We start from the raw sequence: 19,481 nt of genomic DNA on the forward strand, positions 1-19,481 counted from the left end.
TTTTAATACTTCTTGAGTTATAGGCATGCAAATCGGTCTTCACTTGCATATACTGCAACAAAGATGGCTAAAGATTTTACTAACAGATATTACTAACAGACCCTTCCAATCTCTGTGTAAAAATAACATTATGATGCTGTCACCTTTCTAAAGCCATTTTTACCCCCTTGTAATTTGGCTCTGAATTTCAGATGAAAATGTAGTTTCTGCAAAATAGTGGGTTACTCAGTAAATATTAATCCATGACATTAATAGTTTGGCTTTCATCACTTTACATGTCTATGTTTCCTCAGAAAAAAATATTAGCAAAATCAAAAATTAGAGCTGGGGAGCTCTGGTTGAGTTGTCATGGAATGACCCAGGTAAAGTTAATTCGGAGCAAATTAAAAAAAAAATAATGAAAAAGAATGGAGGTTGATTTAAATTTTCTTTACTTGGTCTTAAATAGGTCTTAAAAATTTACCTGCAGAAACCCTGATGTTTCACAGCAGTTGTGTGCATGTGTGCTAATATATAGATGTGCTCTTCTGTGTTCTTCAGGACTTCCAGTTCCGTCAGATGAAGAAGATCCGCGTGTTTGAGTCATCTGCGGATCTTCCCAGGGAGCGCTCCAGTCTCCTCACCATCTCCAACAAATATGGGCTGACGTTTGCTGGAAGAGACAAGACACTGAAAGTGTTCTGGACAAGAGACGTGATTGCAGCTGGCCGTCTGGAGGGAAACCCCAATGAAACGGGTAAGAACGCATGAACCCTGTGCTGCGCTGTGACTGAGCTCAGACTCACGTGTGTCTTGTGTGTGTGTCTCATCAGCGGAGTGCTCCAGCGCTGTCGTTGTGACCGTTGATGTGGAAATGCATCACATAGCTCTGAGTAGCGACGAGCTCACGCTGTCTGTGTGCGGGACGGGGGACACCGCGGAGCTCACGCTGGACTTCTACGATGTCCGCACCTTCCTCAACAAGGTGATTTAGCTCTCCTAAAACTACTTTCTGTGCTTTCATTTGTTTCCTCCTCAAACAGCTCTTCCTGTTTAGTTTGTTTTAAATCTTAAAAGTCAGCATGCATGTCTGCAGCAGAAGCAGTGGAGTGATGTGCAGGGTTTCCGCGGGTCTTAAAGTCTTAAATCACTTTTCTGTGAATTAAGGCCTTGAAAAGGTCTTAAATCAGAGCAGCAAGTCTTAAATTTATATGATCATGGCATGAATTTTCATGAGGGATTGTTTCCTCATGTGTTTCATTTTAAATTGAAGCGAAAGCGTAATTTCTGTGCTACATGGTTTAGATCGCTCAATATTCATTAAACAATACGCGGTAGATGGCGGTATGTGCTGCTTAATCTGTCAGTCACCCGAAGAAGAAGTTGTTGTTTAGATTTTTTTTTCAATAGTAATAAAAATCGTTTAGTTCAGTTAGAGAACAGAAAATACAATTGAAACTGAACGCGGCTGCTCAATCCAGTGTGCCGAACGACAGTCGCATTACACATCAGATTTCGTTTATCATGTGAAGAGAGTCAGTCAAGATGACTGACAAGAAGAGAGAGGTGAGACCATTGTGCAAGACTTTCAGAATGAAATGCAAAAGTGCCTGTTTTAAATAAATGTAGAATTTTGAAAAGGCTGGCTGCCTTGACTGTGTTGTCTTTGGCCTGTTTTGACGATCAAGAGTGGTGAACACCAGAGTGTTAATGCTTGCATGCATGTGTGTGTTTGCTCCAGCAGAACAATCAGGACAAGCGTCCCTTCACCTCTTTCAGACCCACAGCCGCTGCAGACACCCTGGTCCAGGATCTGAAGTGGAGTCCCGTGGACGCATCCCGTCTTGCTGTGTGTCTGTCTGACGGCAGTATGATGGTGCTGGATGTTCAGGACTCGGTCAATGTGGTCGCTCAACTTCCTGCCTCTACAGGAATCACATGCGGTCAGTCAATACTCTGTGCTGTCTTTATGCCCACAGTGCTAACCTTGAGTAAATTTGTTAAAGTTATCAGCCTCCAGATATTTCGAGCGCTAGTTTTTCGGTGTCTTTGACCTTATTTTTAAGCATGGTGATTTATTCCCCTCTCTCTTGTTGTAGTCTGCTGGAGTCCCAAAGGGAAGCAGGTGTCTGCTGGGAAAGAGGATGCCACAGTGGTTCAGTTCACTCCTGTAAGTCTGTACAAGACGGCTCATGAAATTCAGATCTTCACTTTACCAAGAATGATAACTAAAATGATAACTAAAGTGATCATAGCGATTATTAAACTATATCATCCTTGTGAATGGGTGTTTAGTCCAGTGTGTAATGTCTTTCTGTGTGTTTGTATCTCAGAACTTACAGGCTAAGAAGGTGATTCCTTGTCCTGGATTTTACAGTCAGGATCACCCTGTCAAAGGTACGATGGCTCAGACTCACTGTGCTCTTAAAATGACCATGTTCCTGTATAGATGTGATGTCAGCGCTAATTAACCTCAGTGTCACCACAACTTTAACCCATGACTTCGGCTTTTGAATTGGTATTGATCATAATAAGACTGTAGTTTCAATGTTATTAATTTAAAATGTAATTGCAGTTTAAAAAGCATTTTGTGCTCTAGGTTTACTGTGCTTGTTTGTAGGGCTGCACAATTCGGCCAAATATCTTGTAATTGTGTAGCAATATGACTAAAATAATACAAACTATTGTAATAACAGGGTTTCTGCAGGTGTTAAAAACATCTCAAAAAGTCTTAATTATGAGGGGTCTTGTAATTAAGGCCTAAAAAATCAGAGCAGAAAGTCTTAAAATCGTCGTCAAATCAAATGTTGCTTGCTCTGCAAAAAATGAATGTTCTTCCTCAGTATTTTTCTTTTGTTTTCCGGTACAAATGTCTAAACTTCCTTAAATTATGATGCATTTACTTGACATGCACAAATACAAGAACATAAGATATGAAGTCCCATTTTCTGAGAAACTGAAAAAATCAATGATTTTATGCTTAAAACAAAAACAAGTCAATGGGGGTTGAAAACCTGTTTTTCCTTTGAATTAAGTTGAAGTTTAAGTCCACTGGCAGACATTTGTTCTTGTTTTAATCATAAGCTCGATTCACTTTGAGAAATTTCTCAGTAAACAAGACTTCATATCTTCTGTCATTTTGCTTCTCTAGTAAATGTATCTTGCTTTAAAAATCTTTAGATATTTGCACTGGAAAACAAGGCAAAAATACTGAGGAAGAACTGCTTTTTTGCTGTTGATCAGAAGGTACAGAAAAAATAATTTTCATATTTTAGTTAAGCTTTTTTAAAATGTTTTTTCTTTTTCTTAATGATCTTGTAGTCTTTTATTTATCTTATATATTAAATTAAATCCCAGCTTTTGTGATTTGATAAATTGATTTGATAAATAGCTACACTGCCATTCAAAAGTCTGGGATCAGTAACATTTTTAAAGAAGTCTCTTATGCTCATCAAAGTTCAATTTATTTGATCAAAAAAGTAGAAGCATAAAATAATATTATAAAATATTATTGCAATTGAAAATGTTTTCTATTTTAATATACTTCAAAATATAATTTATTTCTGTGATGCAAAGCTGAATTTTCATCAGCCATTGCTCCAGTCTTTAGTGTCCCATGATCCTTCAGAAATCATTCTAATATGTTAATTTTTATCAATGTTGAAAGCAGTGTGCTGCTTAATAATATTAATAATTATTATTATTATTATTATTATTATTATTATTAAAGGGCAGCATTCATTCAAAATAGAATTCTTTAGAAAATAGAAAATAAAAATCTTTACTATCACTTTTTATCAATTTAACACATCCTTGCTGAATGAAATAATTTTTTTAAGCAAGAAAAAAAAATGTACTGACCCCAAACTTTGATCAGTAAAAAAGATTTTAGTTTTAAACAAATGCTGTTCTTTTTAACATTTTATTTATCAAAAAGAATCCTGAAATCCAAAAAAATAATAAGCAGCACAGCTGTTTCCAACATGGATAAAAAAATCAGCATCAAAGAATGATTTCTGAAGGATCCAGAAATCTGAAGCAAAATTCAGCTTTACATCATAGGAATAAATTCTATTTTAAAGTATATTAAAATAGAAAAACACTCATTTAAATTGCAATAATATTTTACAATGGTAGGGTACGACAGGGCTAAAGGCGCCCCGGGGTAAAAGGCATCTTTGATATTATTTTCCTCTAAACCACTATTGCAGAAAAACGTTGCGTAGCACGTTCCAAAACATCCGCTTTTCAACATACACGTGCGATATTGGTTGATTCTTCACGATCGCGGGCAGCAGAGCTAAGTCGGTTCTGTGATCTAATATTTGATGTTTTAAAAATGTTGTAGATTTAAGTAGCAGATGAGAATCGCTAAAATTATTAAATATATCTTGAGACAAATGTCTTAATGGTTTTCAGTTTTGTTTAAGTTAATTAAAACAGCAGTTTTTAAACAACAAAAGAATATGTGAAAGTATGGTATTCGGGGTAAAAAAGCGCCCCCACTGTTGGGGCTGAAATATTAACATGATAATCAATGATAATTAATAGATGGCTGACTTTTCCATTTGCTGACATGACATTGTTAGATTCAGGTGGTAAATATCATATATTATTTTGGGTGTTTAGAATGAAACCATCATATTTAAAAACATGCTATTAATCATATCATATATAATAAAATATCATTTGTTGTTACTACTGTAAATCTGTATTAAATTTTTATGGGATCTCCTTCAATGCTTTCAGAATCTTTATATTTTAAAATAATTTTGTTTCTGTATTTTAAAATATATGTTTTATATTAACTTATTTTAATGACAGTATATTTATTGAACAAATAGTAATTGTTTTATCAAAATAAGCAGAAAATAGTACAGACTTTGCTAAAGTGATTGTTTTGAACAAGTATTAACTTTAACTAAAATAATGGGGGGTTTTTATTAAGTTTAAGTGTTTGTATCAATACTATGTGCCTTTTACCCCATGCTGGTGGGCCTTTTATCCTGTGTGTGGAGTAAAAGGCCCCCCTTGCCACCTTATACATTTATGGGATTTTTTTAACAAAATAAACAACTTGTATGATTTATTTTCACACAAAATATGTTGCTGCATAAATGTTCAATACAAACGTATGTATTTTTCTGCAATCATATTCTTCGGGCACAGTGAAAAGCACTTTTTTTTCTTAGGGGGTGCCTTTAGCCCCGTTGTACCCTACCGTTTTTTTCTGTATTTTTTTAATCAATGCAGCCTTGATGAGTATAAATGCAAATAAACGCAGCCTTGGAGACTTATTTAAAAAAACATGAAAAATTTTTCTGTTTTGAATGGCAGTGTATATCGCAATTTCGGTTTTATTTGCATTAATCATGCAGCCCTCTCTCATCATTCTCTGTGGTAGTGTGAGAAATGAAAACACAGTGGTGAACATCAGTTAGAGAAAATATTTTCTGTGTTGTTTTGGTAGGTAACGAGAGGAAGAAATGTGCTGGCCATGTTAATTCACAGTCATTTTTATACCAGATGCACGTAACGTTTTGTTTGAGTCTGTGCTGATGTGTGTGGTATGTGTGTGATCCACAGTGCTGGACGTGTTGTGGTTGAGCACGTATAACTTTGCAGTGGCATACGCAGCAGCTGATGGCTCTCTGGAGACGCCGCCGGAGCTGGTGGTTGTGTCCCTGCCTGTGAGTTACTCTTTACAAATCACACACTACAAAACCTTTTAGACAGGACCGTGCTGACAGTGTGTCAACTGTGTGTGTCTTTCAGAAAAAGGACGAGAAGAGAGACGAGCGCTATCTGAACTTCAATGACCTGGTGTATGGCACCTGCACCGAGAGGCAGCATCACTACTACCTGTGCCATATCGAAGACTGGTGAGACTTGTCTACATGTCCTGTGCTCTGCATGAGCTTTGTTAGTCCTCCAGCCTGTCAGAATGTCAGTTGCCATAAATCAAAAGAAACTGATTTCTCCTGTGCAGGGATCTGGTTTTGGCTGCATCGGCCGCTGCTATTGAAGTCAGCATCATTGCTAAACAGGAGGACAAGGTAAACACACACCAGCATGGGTCATTATTGAAAACTAAAACAAAAATGATAAAAAAAAAAAAAAAAAAAACTTGATACTATGCTTAAAGGGATAGTTCACCAAAAAATGAAAATTGTAACCGTAAATTGTAAAAATCTAAACCCAAAAACTACTAAATATGATTAAAAAAAAATACTAAAACTTAAAATGAACACAAAGTATAAAAATAAAAGCTGTTTATAGCTAAATTATAATTGTATCTCATTGATATTAAAATGACACAGGTCAGAAGTGTTACAGAGGTCTGATGTGATGTGTGCAGGTGAACTGGGAGCTGTGGTTGCTGGAAGATGCCAGTCGAGCAGAGCTTCCTGTCACAGAGAACAGTGAGGACACACTTCCTGTGGGCATGGCCATTGATTACACCAGCCAGGAGGATATACACCTTTGTAAGAGCTCCTGTGATGCTTGCAGACATACCTTAAACATGCAGCAAAATTGACTATATATAGTCAAAAGTTTACATACACCTTGCAGAATCTGCAAAATGTGTCAGCGCCAGTAGCCTTGTGGGCAGTGGAAGGATCATACAAAATGCATGTTATTATTTTTTTATTTAGTACTGGCCTGAATAAGATATTTCACATAAAAGACATTTGCATATAGTCAACAAGAGAAAATAATGGTAGCACTTTAGTATAGGGAACATTTCTCACTATTAACGTGCTCCTGTTATGCCTTTTCAAATATGACCTTTCATGCAGTGTGTCTTGTAGCTGTATGTGAACATAAAATAAAAAAAAAAACAAGCCGCACTTAAAGTTAAAATGAGTTGAACTTTTGCCGCTGTGGTCTAAAAGGCTGCGTTGAACCCAGTGGTCAGCGCAGCACTTTCCGCGTTCAGTGTGAAAGCTGCCTTAATGCATTATACAATGTTGAAGTTCACAATGTAGACGTGTGCCCGGTTCGCTTACATAAGCATGAACCAGGCACACCTCTATGTTGTAAACTTCAGCATTGTAAAACGCATTACACTGTGTAAAGTTGTGTACCATCCTTTATCATTACTCCAACTAATGAGACAGACAGACAGTCAAACTGCAATCAATCACAAATTTTTAGACTACAGTGGGCCCACAGCTGAACAACAGAACTACAGTAGTGGTACAGATTTAGCTGGTTAGCAAGACATGTGCAGGGTTATTACACAACATAACATACACAACTACGTATTTTGAACGATCACTAGAAAATACAGTCATCAATTATTAATCATACTTGTAGCGAAATGTCTTATTCAGGTCAGTACTGAATAAAAAATAGCATGCATTTTGTATAATTCCTCTTATTTTGGTAAAATAACATTTTGCAGATTCTAAAAGGTGTATGTAAACTTTTGACTTCAGCTGTACTTGTTTATTTAATGCCTTTGATTTGATCATTGCACTTTGATAATATCGCTGTTTCAGTTTTATTTTGATTAATTATGCATCCTCATTTGAACATTCCATTTAAACAATTATTAGCTTTTCGTTAACTCATAACTCATAAACCCTGTTAAGTAAACATGGTGTTGTCACAGAAACTGCTTGTTTGTTTGATGTGAAGTCTGCTTGTTTTCTTGCGTCCTCAGCTGATGAGAAGAGGTTGCCTCCAGCACCGACGCTGATGCTGCTATCTACAGATGGAGTTCTCTGTCCCTTCTCTTTACTGAACCTCAACCCAGGGGTCCAACAGCTGACCGTGGCTCCCGTCCCGCTGCCCGAGGACGGAGAGAGAGCGCCTGCTCCCAGTAAGACCACAGTCATGGGACTCGCTCTCTGTCAACGTTTAAAGCCTCTGATTTACTCACAGCATACTTTGTTCTTAGCTTAGAAGTCAAAAAGTTGGAAATACCTTTGCAGTGATTTACTGTTAGCAAACATCTTAACACATTTTAGATGAATGTAAAATGTAAATATGTGCTGCACACTTTGCTCTCAGTAACAAACACATAATGAAATGACAGCGGTTAGAAAGCTCTAATAATAGCAATGTGGATATGTTCGCTCTAGCTTTGAATTCATTGCTCCAGTCAGGTTAGGTCACGTTTACATTGCGTTTTATACAATTGAGTAAAGCAAGCAGTTTTGTAGTATTAAACATTTCAATGGCAGTTATGTATTTCTACCTGTTAGATCATTTCCACAGATCAATGATAGTTTGAAGGTGAAGCTAATTATGTTGAAATGACCTCATCTGGGCCTTTACTGTACCAGTCAAGCTTACAGCTGCTTTGAAGTCAAATTTACTTCAGCACTTTTAACTCTATTATTGACTCACACAGATGAAACTTGATTTAGAAGTGATTTAAGATGTAGCGTTTGCTGTCTGGTGACTTTGTGTTCTAACACAAACACTTTGTTTCAGAGTCAACCTCGTCCTCTTCTGCTCCCGTCTCTGCACCGTCCACCATCTTCCCATCTTTCCCCGCATCTTCTGGCACAGCCCCGCCCCCAGCCACCTTATCCTTCACAGCCCCACCTCCAGCAGCCACTGCTGCCACCTCCTCGGCCCCGCCCACCTCAGCGTCCTCTACAGGTTTCTCCTTCTCACTTCCTACTCTGGGCTCTGGCAGCTCCTCTGGCTTCTCGCTGGGCTCCACCTCGGCTGGTTTCTCCTTTGCCGCTCCCAAACCCTCCTCCGAGGCTGCTGCCTTCTCCTTCACTTCCTCCACGGTGCCAAAGGAGGTCATCAGTGCTCCAACGGCCATTCCTCCTCAGCGTCCGCCTGCCATGTCTCCCATCATCAGCGGCCCCAAAGCTCCAGCGGAGCCTGCAACACCTGCCGTCAGGATGAACCTCACTGACAGGTGAGTATGCGATCTCAGATATTATGTTGCTGGATATTCCTGAATGATCAGCTGAAAGTTTGGCTTGTTTTGTGGCAGGTTTCTGGCAGTGGACTCTCTGGCATCAGTCACATCGACTGTCCAGCCGTTTTCTTTAACCTCCACGCCCAAACCCGCAGCAGCGGAGGTCAGTGGTCCGACGACAGCAGCGCTCAGACCAGCCGCCCCTGCAGGTATATGCTCACCTCACACACTATCCATCAAAAATGAAGAATAAATCATGATTTATTAAAGCCAAAACTGATGTAAAAAAATTCTTGTACATACCCCAACTGATGAGCATGTATACAAACTTTCTGAAGTCATGCTGTTTATACCAGTAATTAAGCATCTAATATTGTTTATTAAAATGTAATCAAAATAGACATTTAAAATATGCATTAATGGTATTAAGTCAGTCATGGGCAAAAGTATCGGCACCCTTGCAATTCTCTCAGAAAATTGTTGCAGTTGCAAATGTTTTGGTACTAACATGTTTATTTTTTTTTGTTGTTTGTTTGTTTGCATTAGAACAACACAAAAAAAAAAAACAGAGAAAAGTCAAATCTGATACAATTTCACACAGAACCCAAAAAATGCACTGGACAAAATTATTGGCACCCTTAACTTAATATTTGGTAGAACCCCCTTTGGAAAATAACTGAAATCAGTCGCTTCCTGTAACCATGAATGAGTTTCTTACACCTCTCTACTGAAATTTTGGACCACTCTTCTTTTGCAAACTGCTCCAGGTCATTCAGATTTGAAGGATGCCTTCTCCCAACTGCTGTTTTGAGATCTCTCCATAGGTGTTCTATGGGATTCAGATATGGACTCATTTCTGGCCATTTCAGAACTCTCCAGTGCTTTGTTTGTAACCATTTCTGAGTGCTTTTTGAAGTGTGTTTCGGGTCATTGTCCTGCTGGAAGACCCATGACCTCTGGTGGAGACGCAGCTTTCTGACACTGGCCACTACGTTGCACCCCAAAATTCTTTGGTAATCATCAGATTTCATAATACAGTTCACATAGTCAAGTCATCCAGTGCCAGAAGCACTCCAAAACATCTTTGAACCTCTTCCATGTTTGAATACAGGGACTGTGTTCTTTTCTTTGAAGGCTTCATTTCTTTTTCTGTAAACAGTGCCATGATGTCCTTTACAAAAAGCTCTACTTATGTCTCATCTGTCCACAGTACGTTCTCCCAGAAGGATTGTGGTTTTGTCACATAAGTGTTGGCAAACTCCAGTCTTTTTTATGCCTTTGTATCAGCAGTAGTGTCCTCCTGGGTCTCCTACCATAGCGTCCCTTTTCGTTCAGATGGCGACAGTGTGAGCTGACACTGTTGTACCCTGTGTCTGCAGATCAGTTTGAATTTGTCTGGAAGTTGATCAGGATTCTTTATCCATCATTCAAATAATCCTTTGTTGTAATTTTTCATTAATTTTGCTCTCCATGTCCAGGGAGGTTAGCTACAGTGCCATGGGCTGTAAACCTCTTGATGATATTGACACAGAGGACACAGAAGCATTAAGATCTCTGGAGATGGACTTGTAGCCTTGAGATTGTCCATGTTTTTCCACAATTTTTTCTCTCAAAATCCACAGACAACTCTTTACACTTCTTTCTTTTCTCCATGCTCAATGTGACACACTACACAAAGGTTGAGTCAACTTTTCTCCATTTTAACTGTGCAAGTGTGATTTCTATATTGCCCACACCTGTTACTTGCCACAGGTGTGTCTAAATACAAATTACAGGAGCATCACATGCTTGAAAATCAATTATTTCTTACAATTTTGACAAGGTGCCAATAATTTTGTCCAGTCCATTTTCGAGTTCTGTGTAAAATTTGATCAAGTTTGACTTTTCTTCTCTGTTTTGTTGTTGCAGTCCAAACAAAAACAATAAGTGCGGGAATACCAAAACATTTGCAAGATGTTGCCTTACTTGCACATGAAGGATAATTCTGTGCACTATTTTAGGCCCCTACAGTGATCAGAGATGCAGTATTAAGGTGTGTGATATTGTTTGCTGTTGTTGTAGTGTTGACTCGAGTTGCTCAAAGCAGCGCTCCTCCAGTCGCTCCGCTGAAACCAGCCGCAGTCGCTCCTCCTGCGACTAGCGCTCCGTCTGCACAGGTACAGCACTGTAGACCTGATGATCTAGGTTCAGAGAGCTCCAGTCTCATGTGTCCTGCACAGATTGATCTGAAGTGTGTTTGCATGTGTTTTGTGGCAGGCCGTTTCTGTGAAAGCGCTGGAAAAACACCTGCAGCAGAAGAGAGATTCGGACCCAGTTATGACTGGAATACTAGAGGAGGTAGAGTTCAATAAGCATGTTTTACTTTTGAATGCCTGTTATACTGATGTTGATTGAGCACCTGCTCTGTTCTCTGTTCAGATCGGACACTTTGAGAAGGAGCTGGACGATTTGAAGGCTCGCTGCAGAAATGCAGATTTCAGGGTGGGCAGCACAGAAGACATGAGAGACATGAGGAAAGAATCTGAGAACTTGCGCATCTTCACAGTGGAGATCAAAGACACCACAGAGGTATGACATGCCTTTTAGAGTTTAAGAGTTCTTCTTTTCTGGAAATTCAAAGAAATATTTAATATTTGAATAGTCATTTAATGACTGAATTCTTACTTCATAAAGAATTTTCAAACTAAGCAATGGTATTCATCATGCAAAGACAGCCTCACATAATAAAACACCTAAGCTGCAAACAGCTCAGACTCAGAGCAGGAAAACCAATGTTTCCCATTCATTATCTAGGATTTCGTGGCCCATCGTAGTATAATCTGTCCCTCCACAGTTTCATAATGAGCCGGAAATATTTTTACACTTCTCATAACAACCAAGGTCTCTTACATTATGTTTTGCACCATTGCTTTGACATGTCAAACTAAAAACAAAATCAAAATATGGCTGTATTTGTGTTTTTGTGCTGGTATTAGCTGTTTTAGGCCTGGCATGTCAGTTGACTTCCAGATCTTTTTTACATTGTTCATATTCTGTGCAGTGGTTAGTTCACAACAGTGTCAGAAATGTACTAATCCATTAAGGGGCAATATAAATTGATATCCAGGTGTATTTTTTATTTGCTAAACCACCAGTAGGTGGCAGCAAGTCTCTGTCTTAATGAGGGAGTCATTCAATCATTTGATTCAGCTGATTCAATCATTAGCAGAGTCGTTCTAATATTGTTACTTTTGTTTAAACGATATGCGATTTTACATTATCAAGTATGTCTCAAAAAAACAAACAAAACACACCCAGAGAGTACACATATACACTGTGAGATGTAGGTTCCTATAGTTCACACTTTCACTGCATGATTACTTTATTAATATACATTCGGAATTCCCCCAAAATTCAAGGTAAGTGGTGTGATGTTTTTCTCCAAATATCAGTACAATTTACTGATTTGATACTTCAATAAGCAAGAAGTTAATGTTAAGTGGCTTAAATTTTAGACGCAACAGTTCTTGTATAGTTTTAAACAAAGCCACAAAAGAACTGTTTTGCGCCTTAAAGCAACATACGACGGTGTTTTGTTACTGAATCAGTCAGCCGTTTGAACGAATCGGTTGAATGAATGACTCAATGACTCACTCATGCAATGATTTGCTGCTTGTATTTAAAGTATATTTTTACTTTTTTTCTCAAAATCATTTGTAATGTCACAATTTAAGTTTTTTTTTGTTTGTTTGTTTTTTTTAAAAGGGGTCATCGGATGCTAAGTTCACTTTTACATGTTGTTTGAACATTAATGTGTGTTGGCAGTGTATGTACAAATCTACCCTATAATGATAAAAATCAATGCAGTGGTTTTTAATTAATCTGTAAAAATAATATCCCCTTTTTCAAATCGAGCCATTCTCAGATGCCTGTCGTTGTGGCGTCACACTGACAGAGGCCGCTCCCACGATAGTTGATTGACATGAGCGTTTTACCTCAGATCAGCTGTAACAGTCCGCCCTCTTTGTTTCAATGCCAGAGCAGGGATGTAAGTTAGACAAGAATATCTCCGACTGAGCGATTGCGGTGTTGTGTTGCTGGATGTAATATTGAACATAGTGGTCGTCATTTACTCCTGACATCTGAGCCGCTGAAGATGCAGTAGATTACTTGATTTTGCCTCCATATATTGAATTTTGGGGTCATTCTAACTTCATTTTAGACACCACATTTTAGTACTTGAACATTTTTGAACCCAAAATTATGCTTTTGAACAATAACAATCATGAGTTTCATAGAGCCGTGTTATAATACAGAATATCATATCAGTCTGTTTCGGTTGATCATGAACTGTTATAGTAGTAGTTTTGAGTTGTTATGAATACATATCTGACTGTGTCAAACCGTTGTACACAGTCTCTTCATGGGGACATCAGCATGCTGAAGACCAACCTGCTGGAGGGTTTCGCTGGAGCGGAGGAGGCACGAGCTCAGAGTGAACTAAACCGAGACAAAGACTACCTCCAGCTGCTCTACAAGAAACCACTAGACCCACGGAGAGAGGAGCAGCTCAAGGTCTCGTCCAGCTCTAGTAGCTTATTCATCATATGAACTGATAACATGTGCTAAAATGTGTTTTTGCCACAGGAAATTCGCCGCTTGTACCAGTATGTGAAGTTTGCCATGGAGGACGTGAATGACGTTTTGGACGTGGAGTGGGAGAAGCACTTGGAGAAGAAGAAGAAGCAGAGGTGAGCATGTATAATATTATTTTTTTAAATTATTTATTCATTGCCTGTTGGTCTGTGCGGCTAAGCGTCAGTGTTTGCTCCCGCAGACACATGATCGTCCCGGAGAGAGAAGCTCTGTTTGCAGCGCTGGCCAATAACCTGGATATCATCAACCAGCAGAAGCAGCGTCTGGAAAAGCTGGAGAGTGACCTGCACAAGCTGAGGCTCTACAGAGGGACACCAGTGTGGAGCTTTCCCAGCCAGACGCCCACCACACCCTCAGGACAGAGGTGAGAGCGCATGTCTGCCGCACAGGGCGTCATGATCCACCGATGGTGGATTTTGCTGATAATAACTCAAGTTGGAAAATATGGCCAGTAACCAGTTAATAACATAATGATAATAACCCAGGGTCATAAACACTGTAGGTGTTAAAGTGGACAAGTCCCTCCAATAATTACAAATGGCCAAATTGTCCCACCCAGTATTTGAAATTATTAAGTTACATTTGTTGTTACAATGACAAATGCTTTTAAACTTACATTTTTGGGCTGGTTTACTTCAGCGGAGATTACTGTTTACAGACGCACAATGTCAATTCCAGCATGAAGTGTCTGTTTTAATATTGAAAAAGAGCTAGGTAAGATGGAAGGAGTGAAACATTTAAAGGCTTAGTTCACCCAAAAATGAAAATTAGCCCATGATTTACTCACTCTCAAGCCGTCCTAGGTGTATATGATTTTCTTCGTTCAGACGAATACTATTAAATATTGTTATATTAAAATTGTTCTGGCTCTTCCAAGCTTAATAATGGCAGTGGGCATTTAGAAATGTTAGCTGTGACAGTAGGGATGTCACAATTCTCAATATAATATCGAACTGTTCGGTACGACATCCGAATTGCTTTTTACATTGGTTTTGCGTTTAAATAACTTCCTTGTTTTATTTCTCACAGAATTTGCTGTGTGCCCGCAATTTCACGTGCTGAAATGAGGAAACACTTTCCCGCTTATATTTAAAATAACACGCAGAGCATCTTCAGTTCTAATGACATACAATGATAAGCCTTTCAAAACCTGTTGTCCAACAAAATTGCATTTAAGTTATAAAAACAAAGTTATAAAAAACATTCACAACATCAGTCGAGTGTTTGAAATAACTTCCTTATGTGATCTGATGTAGATTCTTATCACAGAATGAGGCAGACAATATATTCTATACTCATATTCTATGTATGTCGATTAGCAATGATATGTAATTGATAACTGAATGTAACAAGGCAAGAAACGTTTTGAGTTTGAGTATTAGGGCTGTTAATTTGGTGCATTTCAATTTCCCTAAAGCTAAAAGTGACGTGCAATTAATTTGTGATTAATTAGATTAATTAATTGGCACATCATATAATAAATTACATTGAAAGTATAAATTGCTTGATAGGCCTAATTTTAATTCATTTTCACAGAAAAGGCCTTAAAGGAACACTCCACTTTTTTCTGTGGAGTGTGCTCATTTTCCAACTCTCCTAGAGTTAAATAGTTGAGTTTTACTGTTTTTGAATCCATTCAGTCGATCTCCAGGTCTGGCTATAGCACTTTTAGCATAGCTTAGCATAGATCATTCAATCTGATTAGACCGTTAGTCTTGCTCAAAAATGACCAAAGAGTTTTGATACTTTTCCTGTTTAAAACTTGACTCTTCAAAAGTTGCGATTTTCTAGGCCGATATGGCTAGGTGAAGCAGGCGCAATGATATTACGTAGCGGCTTAAAATAGTCTCCCTGTGCAAGCTCATCAAAAGTAATGTTTCAAGCCATATGGCTCGTCATCAGATGGCTCTACATTCATTAAAGTCTGTGTTAAATGTAGACTTTCATGCAGAATAATCCTTCATGCACAAAAAAATGTAGCATGAATTTGTAACATTTACAGGTGAGTATACAGCTGTAAGATGTAAGTTGTGCATTGAGGAAAACACTTCTCAAATGCGCTAAACAACATGGTATAGCAGGACATGTAGGTTTATGATTGAGTTTAAAGCACTTAATATAAATGTCCTTCATTTTCAGATGTGCTTGCAACATCATCCTTGGGGGAGAAACTTTTAAAGTTTAAAATTAGGTTCCACACACAGTGAAGTTCTGAACATGCGCTGAATAAAACAATACTGTATGTTTTAGTAGAGAAATACTGGTCATTTTCACTGTGCAATCATAGTTTCGATTAGAATACTTCACGTTCAGGCAGTTCTTTATCAGAGATCTAGTGGAAAGGCGGCTTAACAACCCCTACAAAGCAACTGTCAGTGCTGATTAATTGGTAAAAACATTTTGTCAGTCTCTGCTAAAGAGCTAAACCAGGTCTGGAGTGGAGTGCTGTTTGTGGCATCTCATGATTAAACTCTCAGAAGTCCACACAAGATTCACATGTTCTGTGTGTTTTACAGTCTGGACAGTGAACTGGAGAGTTTGAAGGACGCTCTTCTGAAGGCCAGTCTGGAAACGACACCCAAAGCTCCTGCCAAATCACCATGTAAGAGCCTTTGTTCCACTTTGATGCATGAGCTGTTCACCACTGTTCAGTCCATCATTTCATGTTTATCAGCACAGTCTGAATTGTTCATGCCATTAGACTCAAGACGCTTCTGCTCGCTGATGAGCTGCAGTGAGTTGTTAATCTGAAGCCATCTGTCATTGACCTCACTAATGTCTTGTGCGTGTGTGCAGCTAAAATGACCCCAGCCAAACAGTCTCAGCTGAGGAACTTCCTGTCAAAGCGACAGACTCCACCGGTGCGCTCCACAGCTCCAGGTACCTCACCCTTGTGTGCTTGTGATGTGTGCATGTGTCTAGGGCTGTTAATGGAGCAACCATAGTAAAACAACCATAACCATAAGATATACTGTAGACAATACACACATGCACACCGCTATGTGTGTCTCATATGTGATGATGCATGAAGAGCTCACCGTGTCTCTCCATGTTTCAGTCAACCTATCGCGGTCAGCCTTCCTGTCTCCTCAGTTCTATGAGGATTTGGACGAGGTGAGCTCCAGCTCGTCTCTGTCTCAGCCTCTGGAGCCCGAGGACTCGCTGGCCGTTGCTGAAGAAGAAGACGAGCCGGCGCCCATCCCGGTGATGACGCACGTTGTCCCGCGACACCCCGCAGTGGTCCGGACACCCTCTATACAACCAGGCTTCAGTATGCAGTCCAGTCCATTCAGCAGAGTCCAGACCGGCCCCATACCCATCATCAGCCCCGGTGAGGCTCAAAACGCACCCGATCCCGTGTTTCTGGTCTTGTAAACAGTCTTTTACAACGTCTTTTAAATGTGTTGCAGTTCCGAAGATAAACATGGACAGTGCCGATAGCACAGCGTTAGCCACAAAAACAGTCAAGCACGGAGCTCCGCCCACAGAAAAGATCACGCCCACCACAATCCCCGCCCCTCAGGCTGCGGGAAGAGCCGCCCTCAGCAGACACATGACCAGCCAGAAACCAGGTACAAACACGTCCTTCACAGTATTGTTGCACGATATACCAGTACTAAAAAGTTAATGCGTTAGCCTTCTTTTAAAAAAGGTGCAATTCCGCATTTTACTAGTTTAAGAAAGCATTTTGAATCCTGCATGTTCTGCACATCTCTGTATAAATGAATGGCATAGACGTGCGGTTTCGTTTACTACACACATACTGAAGCACACAACACTCGCTGTGTTTTCAGCCTATACTCCCTCAATATATAAGTACATGAAAACGTAAACATAATCTCTAGAACCCAAAAGTTTTCACAGCCCGTCAAAATAAAAGTTTGATTTAACTTGAAAGAAATATTACTTAATGTAATGACAGTGCTACTACTACTAATAAAATGTAATTAAAATAACATTTAAGGAATATTTACCAGAAAAAATATTTACCCAAATTTTATTTACCAGAAAAAAATATAATAAATTAATTCTTTAAAAAATCTAATTAATCTTTATAAATTAATTAGACATGCTTTGGATTATTAAAATGCAATAAAACTATTAAAATGGAATTCAGACAATTAATGGAATGATTCACAGAATTTGAGATAAATTATAAAACGTATTTCATAGGGCCTTAAAATATAATTTCTTTAAACTTTTAATAAGTTGCTGTTAAGTTGTGTCATGATTTATATTAGTTAGACATGCTTTTTTGGGGGGGAAGAAATAAAACTGATTTCACAGGGACCTATTAACTTAATTTGTGTCTTTGTTTTATTGTGTTTGTCCTTTAGTTTGTTACTTGCATCTATGTTCTTATAATTAACCAAGATAAAATATAAACAATGACTATATCATATAAATTTTTATTGTACAATAAAATTACTATGTCATGAAATAAAATTTGGCTTTATCCTTTTAGCTAACTTAGCAATGTTGCAAAGATTTCTACATACCTGTAGGCTTGGTAGTTGCTCAGTCCTGTGTAGTGGCACTGGTGTGTGATTTTAATTGTTTTAAAAGGGGATTAAATGTGTGTGGCTCTTTTTGTTTGTTTGTTTTTGTTTGTTTGTTTTGGATCATGTATTCTATTATTTTTCCTGTTAATCGATGTTTTTGTCGTAGTATTGGTTCAGTAATAGTATCAAGATATTTTAGTCTGATGTCAGACAAAATTTTGGTATTGTGACAACACTTCAAAGATGTGACATAATTCACATTTTCACGTCATGCACACTTTGCTTTCATTTCACAGATGAAAACAGTGACATTTTAAATGATTTTGGTTTTGGTTTGTGGCATTTTAAACTGCTTAGAACTAAAATTGTGAAAATAATGCATTTAAATCAGATGTCTGTTTATTCGTTTCTTTGAGTCTCATTTGTACACTAGGGGGCGACAGAAATTGTACATTGGACATACAGTATGTTCACATAAATGCTGTTCTTCTGAACTTTCTATACATCAAAGAATCCTAAAAAAATTAATGTATCATGGTTTACACAAACATATTTGGCAGCACAACTTTTTTTAACATTGATTAATAATCAGAAGTAGTTCTTGGGCAGCAAATTTCTTATGTGTGATTCTGAAGACTGTAGTAACGATGCTGAAATGATGCAATTATATTCAAAAAATATTAGAAAAAGGTTATTTTAATTTGTAATGTCACAATTTTACTGTTTTTACTGTGTTATCAAATAAGTGCAGCCTTGGTGAGCAGAAGAGGGTTTTTTCAAAAACATTAAATTGTTTTATATAAACAACATGCACATGAGATTTTTTGGGGTTTAATAGGTAATATAATATATGTGTATACATAAAATGCATATATAATATAATGTACGTGTCTATGAGAGAAAGTGTGTGTTGTTGGTTCTCTCTCTCTTTACAATTTCTTTGATGTTTTACACATGTTAAGCACTTGTTAAAATGTGTACTTAATTTAGTGCTGGGTTGTGACATGAAATAAACATATTTCATCTACAACTCTAAGAAAATGGGCTCTCAAAAGCTGCGTTTAAATTATATAAGAATTAGGCATAATGTGTGTCCTTTTTTGTGCCATTCTGTAGTGCAAGTACTGTGTTTAAAACATCATTTATTTCAAATGGAAAATGGCAAATGCTTCTTTGTATTAAAGCACCTTTGGGTGTTTTGTTGAGTTAATGATAGCCTTCCAAATATCGTAGTTTGACATGTCAGCCCCCCCGAAAGCATTATATAATGATGTAATTAAGCTATTATTGACTGTTCCTGGTGCTCACATTGAAGGCTGTAAAACACGTGGACTTGCAGATGCCAGTGATCAGAAATGTGACATCCATCATGTGTACTAAATTTATTTAATGTCAGAATATTCCTTCATGAGTAATGTATTTGCTGCTGTGGGCTGTGCACGTGCATCCATGTGTTTGTAACAGTGTGTCTGTCA

The 19,481-nt window shown here is 38.1% G+C and overlaps 1 protein-coding gene across 2 annotated transcripts in view; it reads left to right on the forward strand.

The window, feature by feature from the left end:
• nup214 (nucleoporin 214) overlaps positions 1-19,481 on the forward strand; it is a 59,194-nt gene that overhangs the window by 4,063 nt on the left and 35,650 nt on the right. Inside the window, exons 2-23 of one of the 2 annotated variants that reach the window (XM_051110066.1) lie at positions 541-736; positions 813-964; positions 1,721-1,922; positions 2,079-2,149; positions 2,313-2,376; positions 5,566-5,669; positions 5,755-5,861; positions 5,969-6,035; positions 6,338-6,464; positions 7,649-7,807; positions 8,425-8,866; positions 8,945-9,078; positions 10,931-11,025; positions 11,126-11,206; positions 11,288-11,437; positions 13,265-13,423; positions 13,496-13,599; positions 13,686-13,868; positions 16,021-16,106; positions 16,301-16,384; positions 16,563-16,835; positions 16,915-17,076. In XM_051110066.1, the coding sequence (XP_050966023.1) occupies positions 541-736; positions 813-964; positions 1,721-1,922; positions 2,079-2,149; positions 2,313-2,376; positions 5,566-5,669; positions 5,755-5,861; positions 5,969-6,035; positions 6,338-6,464; positions 7,649-7,807; positions 8,425-8,866; positions 8,945-9,078; positions 10,931-11,025; positions 11,126-11,206; positions 11,288-11,437; positions 13,265-13,423; positions 13,496-13,599; positions 13,686-13,868; positions 16,021-16,106; positions 16,301-16,384; positions 16,563-16,835; positions 16,915-17,076 (3,202 nt within the window). The remainder of the gene's footprint in view (positions 1-540; positions 737-812; positions 965-1,720; positions 1,923-2,078; positions 2,150-2,312; positions 2,377-5,565; positions 5,670-5,754; positions 5,862-5,968; positions 6,036-6,337; positions 6,465-7,648; positions 7,808-8,424; positions 8,867-8,944; positions 9,079-10,930; positions 11,026-11,125; positions 11,207-11,287; positions 11,438-13,264; positions 13,424-13,495; positions 13,600-13,685; positions 13,869-16,020; positions 16,107-16,300; positions 16,385-16,562; positions 16,836-16,914; positions 17,077-19,481) is intronic. The other variant, XM_051110067.1, reaches the window with a different exon arrangement.

Source organism: Labeo rohita, chromosome 5 (assembly GCF_022985175.1).
Source record: "Labeo rohita strain BAU-BD-2019 chromosome 5, IGBB_LRoh.1.0, whole genome shotgun sequence".
NCBI lineage: Eukaryota > Metazoa > Chordata > Actinopteri > Cypriniformes > Cyprinidae > Labeo > Labeo rohita.